General features: G+C 38.7%; 1 protein-coding gene and 1 long non-coding RNA gene across 4 annotated transcripts in view; one reads left to right on the forward strand and one right to left on the reverse strand.

Annotated features, from left to right (window-relative positions):
• USP46 (ubiquitin specific peptidase 46) overlaps positions 1–14440 on the reverse strand; it is a 58202-nt gene that overhangs the window by 27697 nt on the left and 16065 nt on the right. For 2 of the 3 annotated variants that reach the window (XM_031943076.1, XM_031943077.1), the window contains exons 2-3: positions 6187–6267; positions 2361–2574 (exon numbers count right to left, since the gene is read on the reverse strand). In XM_031943076.1, coding sequence (XP_031798936.1) covers positions 2361–2574; positions 6187–6267 — 295 coding nt within the window. Of the gene's footprint in view, positions 1–2360; positions 2575–6186; positions 6268–6542; positions 6780–14440 lie in introns of those variants that run through there. The other variant, XM_031943075.1, reaches the window with a different exon arrangement.
• LOC111721369 lies at positions 7589–8471 on the forward strand. Its single transcript, XR_002770601.2, has 2 exons — positions 7589–7725; positions 7979–8471. It is a non-coding gene; the product is annotated as an uncharacterized LOC111721369 (long non-coding RNA).

Genomic DNA, 14440 nt, shown 5'->3' on the forward strand with positions numbered 1-14440 from the left:
TGCAGTGGATAGAGCAGCAGCCCTGAAGTCAGGAGGACCTGAGTTCAAATCTGGTCTCAGACACTTAAGATCTCCTAGCTGTGTGACCCTAGGCAAGTCATTTAATCCCAATTGCCTCAGCAGAAAAAGAAAAAGAAAAAGACATGGAAATGAAATGGCAAGGATTCTAGCTAAGCAGTATTGTGGAATGAAGAATTAAGGATAATACTGAGATTATGAATCTGGCTGGCTTAAAAAATAATGGTGGCTTCAAAAAAAATAAGGAAGTCTGGGAGGGGCAGAGAAATGATGGTGGAAAGATAATAAGTGCTACTTTGGACATATTGAGTTTGAAATGCCTACAGATCATCCAGTTTGGAATATCCAATGGTGATAAAAGGCTGAACCATCACTAGAACACTTCACTGTTCTAGCACAAGTCCATTCATCCAAATCTTCCCAAGTTTCTCAAAAATCAGCAGCCATCTAGTAATTAAGTGCTATGTGCCATGCACGGTGCTAGCGTGGGTCAGGTAAGGGTGAGGAAAGAAATGGAGGTGAGTTTGGAATGGAAAGCACAAGACTGCACCATGTTGCCATTTGAGTTTTACCATTTATGCCACTGTTCCACAGAGTCTTACTGCTTCTTCTAAGATCATTTCATCTAACAATGAGCTTTTGCTAAACTAAATAGCTCTGGAGGACAAGGTATTCCTGGATACAGATCAAACAACCACCTTACTCAAAAATGAGTTTATAGTTTTCCATCCCATGTAACTCTTCTCTTATTTGTTTGTTTGTTTGTTTTAGATCTTCTCTTTCAAGGGAAAAAAATTAAACCACAGCAAGAAACCAGCAGCAAGTCAACTAAACAAACATCATATAATGTTTCACATTGATATCCTTCAATTGAACCAGACAAACTAATTTAAAAGAACTGGATTTTTTTTTAAAGCATTACTTAGTATGAGATAATATTTACTTTTTTTTAATTGGTGTTCTATTTACAAGGATGTCTGAGGCAAGTATCTCTCTTACCTAACCCTAGATATAATCCTACAAGAAGAAGACTCTTTATTTTGGGGGAAAGGGGATGTCCTGGGACAAGAAGCAGAGAATTTTTAGAGCAGAAAGAGCTCTCTGCAACCATAAAGTCTAACCTATATTAATAAAAGGATCTCCATGATATTATACCCACCCTCCACTTCCAGACCACCAATGAGGGGAAATCCTTGGAGATTGCTCCATGTGATCAAAGTTTCTCCTTTCCTCTCCAAGTTTCACTCTGGACTTTCTCTTCCATACCCAAAAAACCTCTTCATCCTAAAGCTCCCTCAGACCCCAGAAACCACACATTAGAAGTACCAAGCTTGCTCAATGGCTTTTCCTTGGAGGGTACTCAGGTCAACCAACACCTCGTCACACCCAGGACTGCACTCTTTACATCTTCCAGAGCCACAGACCTTTGTGTCCGCCCCCAAACCACTCACACACCTTTATTCCTTTTGTCTTCTCCCAAGAGAACTTAAGTGTCTTGAAGTAGGAACTATTTTTTTGTTTCCTCAGTGTTGAGTACAGTGTCTGGCACATAGAAAGTACTAAAAAGTGCTTGTTTACTCACTTTCATCAAAACCTAAAATTGTTTCTCTATCTTCCACCCAAGGCTCCTGTTCCTTCTCATTGGGACCAAACAGAACATATCTAATCCTTCTGAGAGCATTCTAAAACTGAGGTGCTTAGCCTATTTGTATGTCATAATACCTTTTCACAGCCTGGTAAAGCAAGTGGACTCCATTCTCAGAGAAACCTTTCTAAATGTCTAAAATAAGCTACAAAGAAAACCCATTTTATTGAAATATATTCCCCCCAAAAATTCATAGACCTTTCTCCTAAAATGAAATTATAAATTTTGCCCTGATAAGGGAACCATTCCTCCATTAAAATTTTATTTTGAAGCCTTTTTTATATAAAAAGCTCACTCCTCAAAGGCCCTATCAGTGAAAAGCAAACTTTAAAAAAGGTCTGTCAAACTAAGAGAGGCTTTGAATACTGGCCCAATAATAGACTTTGTTTATGGCTAGAGAGATCCATCACTAAGTGAGCCGAAGGCTAATGATCAGTGGGATGCACTTTGTAGGAGGGAAGAAGAGGGAACCAGTTTTTAGAAAAAAACGAGTAAGTCAATTTTGTTTTAATCTAATAAGAATTGAAATCTCCATTGGTATAAGGAATGCTACCATTAAGAAAATGACAGATCCTGAAAATAAACCTTGAGATTGAAGGAATTTGATCTACTCCATCCTGTTATTAACTTTTTCTCACTTTATGGAAAAGCCGGCAAGACCAGTCATGCTTTAAACAAGGCATTCCTTTATACTCACCATTCTCCTTTCTTAACCTTGAAATGAACTTCTTTGGTGGAATCACGCCAACTTTTTTCTTCTGAGTAGCAATACTATGAAAAAGGTCTGCCAGGCAAGTCAACAGATTTTCCTTCTTTTTTTGCTGGGCCTTGTACGCCAATACATTTTCTCGAAATGGCCGACAGAAGTACAATGCTTGAAGGACAGAGTTACAGTAGCATGTGTTCCCAAACTGCCAAAGGAAAAGCAGAATGTCATGAATCATTGTCCAAAGGGACTGAATTCTAGAAAACCTTCGCCTATGGAGATCTTAATACTCAATCACCAACCAAATATGACATTTGTACACAGTCTGCTCATTTTAGCAGAAAGTACAATCTTTTTATGTGTCAATTAAGTTGGTATCAATATAAATAGATGAAAAATACAAATATTCCCATTGATGGTCTTTGGACCTTTCCTTTAAGTGTAGCAAATTACTTGCTAAATCGCTTAGTGTTCTTCCATAGATACAATATTCTTTTTTTTTTTAATTGAAGCTTTTTATTTTCAAGATATATGCAAGGATAATTTTTCACCAATGATCCTTGTAAAACATAGTGTTCCAATTTCCCCCCCTTCTCTTACCCTCTCCCCTAGATGGTACATAATCCAATATATATTAAACATGGTAAAAAAAATATATGTTAAATCCAATATAGGCATATATAGTTATACAATTATCTTGCTGCACAAGAACAATCAAATCAAAAAAGAAAAAATGAGAAAGGAAACAAAATGCAAGCAAACAACAACAAAAAGAGTGAAAATGCTCTGTTGTGATCCACCCTAAGTTCCCACAGCCCTCTCTCTGGATATAGATGGCTCTCTTCATCTCAAGGTCATTGGAACTGACTTGACATAATATTCTAAGGTGACAATTAGCATTATTCCCTGATGGAAAAAATGGTTGAGTCTTGTTGGCTGGGATGATGAGCCAAATCTAACAAATAAAAATGATAGATTCAAATCTGATAAAGACAAATATTTAAATCCTAGACTTATGTTTAGGACATTACAGGAAGGAAAGACCTTTTTCTCATGAAAACGATGTAAGGATTTTGGTCAACTGCCAACAACATACAATAAGTATGAAATGATGAACTAAAAATGGCAAAGCTGTCTTTGGCTCAGAAATAGCAAGAAGCTTCTCAATAGCAATCTCTGCTATGGCCGGGCCACATCTTAAGAAAAATTACCAACAGATGCATAGTAAAGAGAAGGGTAATGAGGATAATTAATTTGAAACCATATCAGATAAGGAAACACTGAAGAAACCAGAGACATTTAACCTGGAGTAGATAAAACTCGGGAGGGGGGAGAGACAAGAGGGCAAGATAGCTGTCTTCAAACATTTCAAAGGCTGCCATATGGAAGGGGCATTAGACAATCTCTAAAACCCCAGAGGGTGAGACTAAGATCAATGAACGGGAGCGATAGAGAAGGTAGAGAATGGGAGCTGAAAGGGAGAAATTCCTAAATGTTATAGCCTTTCCCACAAAAGGGGTGCTCATGGTTCTCCCTCAAAGGTGACATTTCAGCAGAAGCTGAACACCACTCACTTGTGAGGGGCAGAGGCTCTTAGAGATATGGAGACATTCAGGTGACTTTGAGCTTTTGAGAACCCTAGCCACCATCATAACACAGTACATAAAAATAAAATGGAACACAAAAAAGAAGAATCATTTAAACAAAATCTTCTCTAGCGTTTATCTTTACAAGTAAACTAATTGAAGGAGGGAGTGGAGAATCTAGCTTTGGCACAATGTCACAGCAGACATTATCACAGCCCAGAAAGACCATTCAAAAACTCTTGCCTCATAGATGAAGACTCTGCCCGCTAAATTTGAGCTCACTCTAGGCCAAACAGCCTTTATGGTTTACAAAGGACTTTATATGGATTTTCTCATTCCATCCTCAGATCAACCCTGTGAAGGAAGTAGTACAATTATTGGGCTTAGGGATTCTTTGTTGTTGCCACTGTTGTTTTTGACCAGATCTGTGATTTCATTGGTATAAGAGACCTGATGAAATGAAGAAAATCCCTCATTAAAAGATGGGACCCTTATAATATTAGAGGGTTATTATTCCGCTGAAATTTGGCCCTTTTTCAACAGACAATGCCGGGGAGAAAAGGCTTTGATGGAAAAGGTTTCTGGAATATACTTCCCTTTTCTGTATTTGATGGTCCTGCCAGGTTTGATAATGTGTATACATAAAAAGAGGGAGATGGAAGAAAAAGTAGAAAAGATGGAGGAAGAAAGAGAAAGGCAAGGAGCCAAAAGAGAAGGCATAAAAGAAGAAGAAAAGGGAGAGGGAGGAGAGGAGAATAAGGAAGAGAGAGAGAGATGGAGGGAGGGAGGGAGAGGGAAGGAGGGAGAAAGAAAGAGAGAGGAAATGACTTCTTTTAAGAAAGTAGACAGAGCTGTGATATATCACATTAGCTGTGAATACGGAAAAATTAACAAGTCTATGGGGAAAGAAAATAAGCATCAATTTCCATAATTTTTTCTTCCTTCATTCAATGACCTAAATTTTCATTCCTCCCCAAATACTGTTAATATATTTCTCTTCATTAAGGCAAAAACTCCCATCGACTTCGGTAATGGCCTTCACAGATCAATTTAAGCCAAGGACTTGTGCCCAAGGTCCAAGACATTACATTTAAATAAAATGTTCATATTTCACTTCCTTTTATGCTTCTGTTCCAACCCACAAGCATCACTTGCAGTTCTATAATCTTCCTTCTCTCCTCACTAGCCTTTCCCTATGACTACTAAAAGAAAGGCCCAAAGTGGAAGCTACACACTTTGTCACACACGGGGAAAGGGGCTGCATTCAGGGGGCTTCTGGGTTCACTGGAAATTCTACATAAGCCAACAACCACTCTATCAGAGAGCACTTCCAGAGCCGTATATGGGAGAGCCAGGTGTTTCTGAGAGAGTGGTTATGCTCCGTTAAGTCCTGCACCCAGAGAGGCAGATCAGGAAGGGAAACTGTAGGGGAGATGGCTTATATTACTTGATCACTTGGCTATAGCCAGCTGGTCAGGAAACCAGAGCCTGGTAGATCTTGTTATGCACAAGGTTTTGTTCTGGGGCAGTTCAAAGAGCATATTACTACAACAGAAGTGAAATGGGACCAGGAGTTTGCACAGAATATCTAAGCTAGCTTATTCCACCAAGAGCTGGGATGCTTTCTATGTTCATTCCATTTAGGTTAGGAAATTCCAGATCAAACGTCACTTCTCCATAAAGTCTGACCTAATTATCCCCATATCTCCCCAGAGCTGGAAATGGTACTTGTTTTCTGTATTTTGCATAATAATTTGGTTGGATTTGCTTTATAGAATTATCTTTTTCTATCAGGTTTTATATTTATTCCTCTCTGTGTCCTTACCCTCAGTAATCTTACAATCTAGAAAGAGAAATATCTTTTATTTAATCTTTCTCTCTCCTTTACTTCATATAAAATGTAGTATTTAATAAATATTTGTGAAATTCTTATTATATAAAGAATTCAGCATTAACCTAAGATTTTATCCATGTGATTTGGGAAGCTTTGTAGTTGGGGGGAATTCTATAAGTACCACTCCACAAACATTAGCCCAGATACAGTAGCTAATGTCTATTTTAAAGCATCTAAAATTGTCTTAAATTAATGGATTGAAGTTGTCCTTCTTATACCTCCGACTTGCCACTTTCTAATCACTACAATGGAATTATTGCAACTCAACCAATGAAAACAAAACCATGGATTCCAAGTGGAAGACTAGACCAGAACATTTAATAAGAACAATACTTACGTTGACCAATCCAAAATAGTGTTCATTGATTGGAAACTGCTCTGGACCAATGTCTTTTTCCAGAGCAGAGGCATTGGTGCCCTGGAAAAAGAAAAACGATATGTTCAGTTTAATGGAAAATAAGACAAGACGAAAAAGCAAAACCTGAAAAAGCTCCCAAAAGAAACATTTTCTTTGGTCAGAGATGTACAGTCTAGTGTGTAGAAAAATGAATTCCAAGTAGTGGGACTTGGCCAGCCCATAAGGTACAGAAATAATGGGCAAACATGGTATTATTGTCTGCATATCATTATTTCTCATGCTGGATAATAAGGGGTCAAAAATGGGAAGGAACAAAAACTAAGAGCATCCCTCACATCCAGCTGCTCTTCCTCAGTCTTGGCAATATGTGTCTCTTTTCCTCCAACCTTTTGTTCCCTTTTCCCATTATGTCCTAAAAGAATTCTAGGAAAGAGGAGACATGAAACCATTAAATGGGGAAATCAACAGTATAAAATTCCTTTGAAATAAAATGCTGGATTTACATAGGAGTGAAAGTCCATCAGCCAGAATAGCATATAGGTTATACCATCAATTTCAAATTTTTATCAAAAGAGAGGAAGGAAGGAAGGAAGGAAGGAAAAAAGGAAGGAAAGAAGAAAAAGAAAAGAGAGGAAAGAAGGAAAGAAAGGAAGGAGGAATGGACAGAGGGGAAAAAAGAAGGAAGAAAAGGAGAAAGAAAGGGAGGGAAGGAGAGAAAGAAAAGGGAAAGAGGATAGGAGGAAAGGAAAGGAAGAAGGGAGGAAAGGAAGGAAGGGAGGAAGGAACAAAGAAAGATTCACTTTGAAAAAACAGAAGTTATAAAAGCTTTTTTAAAAGGACAAGTTTCATTTACCTTATTTGATCCTCACAACAATCTCAGGGAGCTAAGACTATTATTAACCCCATTTTATGATTGAGCAAACTGAAGCAGAGTTGACTTGACCAGGATCACACTGCTAATAAATTTCTGAGGCTGGAATTGAGCTCAGATACTCCTGAGTCTTGTTCCAATGTTCTACAATCGAGCTGAATCAAACAGAGTAATATTTGTAAAAGCACTTAGCATGGCTCCTGGCACATAGCAGGAACTTAATAAATGTTTCTTCTCTTCCCTTCCCCCAGGTAGAATCTAGTCATTCCCAATGACAACTACTCCATGAGCCAAGTAAAACAGTCTACACTTTTACACAATAAACAATTATTTCTCTTCCCTGACCTTGGTAAAGCTTCATCAACAATGAATCTATTACAACAAGGAAAAGTGAAGCAAAGTTTATGCAACAATGTAAAAGGAACAAGGTCAGAAAAAATGGAATTCAAATCAAGTAAATGACCAAATTCTCTTCGTCACAGGCCAGTGACAAGGAGAGCCTCAGGAACTCATGCAAGAATATCTCTCTCTTGAGAGCCTATTCTCTGGACAGCCAGCCTGCCTGCCTGCCTTCTTATTTGAGTACATACTTTAAAAGGCTTAGTCCTTTTAACCCTCCAGAGATCTATAATATTGAAATTATTAAGGTAAGAATTCAAACTTTGAAAGAACTGTTTCTAAAAAAAAAATAAATAAACATAATAGGATGGAACTTCACACAGATCTGCAAAGGGACATAGAATAAAAGCCTTTTTTTAAAAAAAATTAATTTTTCATTAATGTATTTGGTTCTACTTTGTTGAAAGTTAAACTTCTTTGAGAGATTGTACTCATTCTGTAAGTATCTGTTTTGGTTATTGGTTAAGTTTACAATAAAAAATTTGTTTAATCTGATTTTAGCTTGTATCATGCTGCATACAATTAGCACCTCCTGCCAAGAGAGTGAAGTCACTTCTGAAGAACTGACTAGATGGGGTGAAAATAGCCACAACTGCCAGTGGGAACCTCGAAAAGCTGAATTGCAGAAACAATGTGTTGTAAAGCAAGTAACTGCTTGAAAGGATGGAATTTTTCACCTTCATCTCAATTGCCTTTTCCTCCTCATTGAATTTCTATATTTTATCTGCTGTTTCAATAATCCAGTTTCTTTAGCTGTCATTTAGGAACAAAGTACCATACAATACTGCTTAAATCTATTTTGTCTCTAGTGATGAAGGAACCTATAATTAATGGTTGCTCTTCTTAAGACTGTAAAAGACATCAAACGAAATTCACATCCCCTACAATATTCTCAATTTTTTGTGTCTTGGACATCTGGCAGTATGGTACAAGCTAGAGACCCCTTTTCTGAATGTTTTTAAATATATATAAAATAAAGGATTACAAAAGGAAACCAATTATGTTGAAATAATTTTTTAATCATAGGCATGATGTATAATTATCTATGTCAAATTACATAACATCTCAGGGAGGGAAGACGGGAAGGAGGGAGAGAATGTGGAACACAAATTTTTTTTAAAAGGAATGTTGAGGGACAGATAAGTGCCACAGTGGATAGAGCAACAGCGCTCGAGTCAGGGGTATCTGAGTTCAAATACGGCCTCAGACACTTACTGTGTGACACTGAGCAAGTCACTTAACCCCAACTGCCTCAAAAAAAAAAAAGTTAGAAATTATTTTTACAAGTAATTGGAAGAAAAATATAATTCATAATTTAAAAAAAAAATCCAGATTAAAAACCCCTGCCCTAAGTGATCAAAACAAGTGTTCACCCCCTGTGATTTCAATCTTATAACTCCATTTCAGCTTGATGCAATGAATAGGCCTTGGGATCTGAAAGCCTTAGCTTCAAGTACTGCTTCTAGCTATGTCACCTTCACAAACTACTTAGCATCCCAAGCAACATTCCAAGTCTCTTAATTTCTGATGATTTGCTCTGATTAGCATCAGTACTGGGATGAAATCATAGGTCAAATAATAAAAATAAAAATTTCAAATAAAAAACCCCGCCTATTTACCGAGTCCCTACTATGTTGCAGGCCCTCCAAGGTTTTATAAATGCAAAGGCATTCCTATCCATCTCGGCTTTTGAATCTCTAGCTTCCTTGTGAGCTTAGCTATTACACACTTCATTTATTAGTTACCCTTTCCTTCCAGAAATTATTTTGCATTTGCTTTTTATAAAATTTATAATTGCTCCTCTGCATATATGTTGTACTACCCTGGTAGAAAGGAAATTCCTTGAGGTCAGGGACTATGTGATGTTTTCTCCTTGGTGTCCCCAGGACTCTATATAGAATAGAAATTTAACAAGTGCTAGTTAAATTATTGGCCAGATATGGGTTCCACTTTGTGATTCTGAATGTTTTTGCAAGATACACATCTAATATAAAATCATAATGCTTGGAGCTCACAAAATGTTTCTCTGTAAGACAGAAATGTTCCTAACCCCAGAAATGTAAACAAAGAAAAAATAAAAACAAACTACACACACACACACACACACAAATTTATCTTCTTATGATCAGCTACTCTCTTGTTTTATTACCTAAGAAATAAAATTCCTGGTCTTAATAGGAAAAAAAAAAAAAAAAAGGCTATGTACGGTTCTTACTGAAAAGAGTGATCCTGGGCCCAAAGCCCAAGAGTCTTTGTAATGAAGTAATATTCATACACAAGAAGCAGGCCAATAAAATGAATTATATGGACTATACTTTTCATCCTTCAGTTTCTGCTTGTTTTCTTTTAGAACAGTTAAGTAGTCATCATGTCAGTGACACACCAGGAAAATCTTCCTGACTCGAAGCCCCAAATTCTCTCCACCGCACTCCCTCACTGTGCCTTTGGGGAGGCAATAACACTGGGTCAAAGAATACTCAGTTTAGCGGGGGCCTCTTGAACAAGGCTATGACATCAGGGACGCTGACAAGACATGCAAGTGAACTGGACTGAAGTGAGGAAGGGCTATGCAAAGCAGACCCACGTTCTCCTCCAGAGCCATCTGAGTCCAGTGGCCAGATCTAGATTAGAATCTAGTGGCAGAGCTACAAACTTCAAAGGTCTTCGATGGATCTCCTGCATATCATCCCATCTCTCCCCATTCCAATCCATCTTCCTCAAAGCCACCAATGATTTTCTGAAAACACAAATCTAGTCCATCAAGTCCTACTCAAGCTCCAGTGGCCTCCTGTTCCCTCGAGGATCTACAAAAACAGCAAGGAACTGGAAACGAAGCAGACTCCCATCAGTTGGGCATATGAATGTTATGGTTCGATGAATGTTATGGAATATTATTGTTCTATAAGAAAGGACCAGAAGGATGATTTCAGAGAGACTTGGAGAGACTTACATGAACTGATGCTGAGTGAAATGAGCAGAACCAGGAGATCATTGTACACGGCAACAAGACTTTGTGATGATCGATTCTGACGGACGTGACTCTTTTCAACAATGAGATGATTCAGGCCAATTCCAATAGACTTGGGATGGAGAGTCATCCACATCCAGAGAGAGAACTATGGGCACTGAATGTGGATCACAACATAGTATTTTTACCTTTTTTTTGTTGTTATTTACTTGCTTTTTTTCTCATTTTTTCCCCTTTTGATCTGATTTTTCTTGTGCAGCATAATAATTGTGTCAATATGTATAAAAGAACTGTACATATTTAACATACATTGGATTACGTGCAGTCTAGGGGCAGGGATGGGAGAAAGGAGGGAGGAAAATTTGGAATACAAGGTTTTGCAAGGGTAAATGTTGAAAACTATCTTTGTATGTATTTTGAAAATAAAAAGCCATAATCAATTTTTTTTTAATTTAAAAAGTATTTAAAGCTCTTCAGATCTTGGCCCCTTCTCTTTCTTTACACATTCCTCTCCTACATAATTGCTATTCCTCACATAAACACTACATTGCCTATCCATGTGACCTGCACACTAACTGCCCCCATACCTGGAACATCCTCTTCCTCCTTACCTCTCTCTCTTGAGGTGCTTGGCTCCCTTCAACCTACTCAAATGCCACCTTTTGCAGAAGGTTCTTTCCCAGTATCCTCAGAAGCTGAAGTCTTCCCCTCTAAACAAGTCTTCCACATATTCTATGTGTACCTTGCATATGCTTTTAAAAAATAGATATATACATATATATATATTGTATTTAATATATACTTTAACATATTTAACATGTAGAGGTAGTCCTACCTGCCATCTAGGGGAGGGGGTGGAGGGAAGGAGGGGAAAAGTTGGAACAGAAGGTTTTGCAAGGATCAGTGTTGAAAAATTTGAAGAATTAATTCAACAGAACAAGAATTGGACTTATTCTGCTTAGTTTTAGAGAGAGCAGCCAATAGTAATGGACAGAAGGTGCAGAGAGGCAGATTTAGGCTTGTTTACAAGAATAACATCTTAATAGTTAAGTTATTCACAAGTAGAAAGGACTGCCACAGGAGACAGTAGGTTTCCTCCTTCCTGGAGGTCTTCAAACAATGGTTGGATGACCCATTTGTTGGAGCAATGCAGGTTTCAAAATCCCACAGAGAGATTGATTACTCAACACAGTATGCCTTTGTGAAGGGAGAAGAAGTAGGAGCCAGAGCTTGGGAAGAGTCCCTCTTTTTCCTTCCTGCTTCAAAAAAAGACCTAAGTGACTTCAAACTCTCTGGGAGGAAAACCAGAGACAAAGAGAACAGAGTTGGAAAAAACAGACATGTTGGAGGGCCAGCTGTCTCCCCAAAGCCCGTTCTACTTTCCTACAGGCTCTTCCCCTAATAGAGTCAGCAACCACTTGTATCTTTTCTCAAAGCAGAAAAAAAGAAAGAGTCTTCTCCCCAGTTCTCCTGCCAATTCGACACCTGGTGCAGGCATTCGGTGCTGTGTCCATAAATGCAGTTTACCTCCACAGCAGCTCACAAAACCCAGATTACCTTCCTGATTTCCTTTAAACAGGAAACAAAGCTTCCAACTCCAACTGAATGTAAGCAACCTATTTGGACATATCCAACCTACGGGGACAACACATACCATACATGGAAAATGTCTGTCAGGAAATTCTGGTTTTACACACATGAAGAGCATCAGGCAGCCTCAAGTCTCCTCCAGTTCTTGAAATGGCATGAAACTGAGTAGCTGAGCTTGGCAGCCTACCAGCTAAGGAAGGCACTACCCTAGGGGAACAGGAAATGCTGCTCCCTGACAAGAGCTTTGGGAACACAATTTGCTTCATGGCAATGCTGGCAAAGTCACTTAGACAAGAAGGACAGACTCATAAATGAATGAATGAATACAAAAAAGAGCATTTGTTAAGTGCTTACTGTGTGCCAGGAACTGTGCTGAGTTGTTTGTTTGTTTTTTTTCTTGTGGACTTTCCTGTTGTTGTTCAGTTATGCCCGCCTCTTCATGACCCCATTTTGAGGTTTTCTTGGCAAAGGTACGAGGGAGCTTGCCATTTCCTCGTCTGGTTCATTTTACAGATGAGGTAACTGAGGCAAACAGGGTTAAGTGACTTGTCCAGGATTCCATAGCCAGCAAGTTTTTGATGCTGGATTTGGACTGATGAAGATGAGTTTTCCTGACTGCAGGGCCAGTACATTACCCATTGTACCATCTAGCTGCTTCACTCTGCTGGGTACTGGATACCCAAATGCAAAAAAGAAAAATAAGACACATGGAGGGGACAGGGATTAGGAAATGGGTAAGGGAAAAGAAGGGACAGATCAAAAGAGGTGCCTGAACTGAGGAAGAATTGCAAGAAGAAGCAAGAGAGTAAATTCTACCCATTACAGACAAGAATACAAAGAGATGGGAAATGGAGCATTTGTTTGGAACAAACAGGCCAATATGATTGCATTGCATAGTATGTGGAGTAGAATAATGAGTATAGGAAAACTGAACGGATAAAAAGGGAGCAGATTGTGAAGAGCTTTAAATGCCAAATAAAGGAGTTTATGTTTGATTCCAAATATAATAGGAAACCATTGGACTCTTGTTAGGGAGGGGCGAGGTGGACATTGTCAGACCTGACTGTGTTACAAAAATCACTTTGGCAGTCATGTGGAGGATGGATTGGAGTGAGAAACTTGAGCTAGGGAAAGCAAAGAAAAAGCCACCAAAATAGTCCAGGTGAGAGGCAGGTCCTAACTAGGGTCATGGCTACATAAGGGAGAGGAAAAGATGAAACTGAGGGAACCTTGTAGAGACAGAGGAGACAAGATGTGACTAATGACTATCAGATTTATAGAATAAGGATAAGGAGACAAAAATAACATGAAGATTTTTAAAATAGCTGCCTGGGAAGAGGGGATGCTACCCTCGACAATAAAAGGGAATTTCAACAGACAGATCAATTTGGAAGCAAAGACAATGAGTTCTGCTCTGGACATATTGAGCTTGAGATGATTATGGAATATCCGGTTCAGAATGTCCAAAAACCAATGGGACTGAAGCTCAGAAAAGAGAAGTGATCTGTATATATACACACAGAGCAGTTGGGGGAGGGGGGAGGGGAGGGAGGGAGAGGGAAGAAAGAAGCAATGGGAAGATGGAGGGAGGAAAAGGGAAAGGGGGAGACAGACAGAGAAGAAACAGAGAGAGAAGAGACAGAGAGAGAGAAAGAGAGAGAGAGAAGAGACAGAGAGAGAGAAATAGAAAGAGGGAGAAGAGAGAGAAAGAGAGGGGGGAGAAGGGGAGGGAGGGAGACAGACAGAGAGAGGGAAAAAGTGTTAATGAGTGTCATGGGACAATTGATTTGAATATTGGTAGAAGAACAAGAGGTGTGGGGGAGAGAGGTAGTGATACATGAGTAGTAGCAGGACAAGAAGAGGATCAGAGAACAATGTGGTGGGTCTGGAGACAACTAAATAGGATGAAGACTCATTCACCACTCAGGAGAGTTGGGTGGTAGAATTCCCTAGGGTAAAAGCTGGAAGCCTTGATCAGTAGATGGACCTATGACATCATGGGTACTTTCATCTTAAGGAGTGGAGAAGAGGAAACAATAATGAAGGAGATGGAAAAGTGGTTAAAGAAATAAAAGAGCAAAGTGTGATGTTTCTGAAGCCACAGAAAGAGCAATTATCCAAAAGGAGGATGATCACTATGAGTGTCAAAAGAAATGTCTTGAAGTAAAGTACTGGTGATTCATAGTTCGCTGATCCCTTTCAAGAGAATATTTTCTATACAGGGTGGAAATTGAAAATTTCAATGAATTAAAGAGAGGATTTGTGATAAGTAAAATGGAGACAGTGATTGATGGGGTGTCATGGAAAATTATAATAAAATTTAGGAAGGGAACTTCCACTTTTTGTAACCCCAGCACTTAGCATAAAACCTGAATTATAATAAGCATTTAATATATGTTTACTGC

Source organism: Sarcophilus harrisii, chromosome 6 (assembly GCF_902635505.1).
Source record: "Sarcophilus harrisii chromosome 6, mSarHar1.11, whole genome shotgun sequence".
Classification (NCBI taxonomy): domain Eukaryota; kingdom Metazoa; phylum Chordata; class Mammalia; order Dasyuromorphia; family Dasyuridae; genus Sarcophilus; species Sarcophilus harrisii.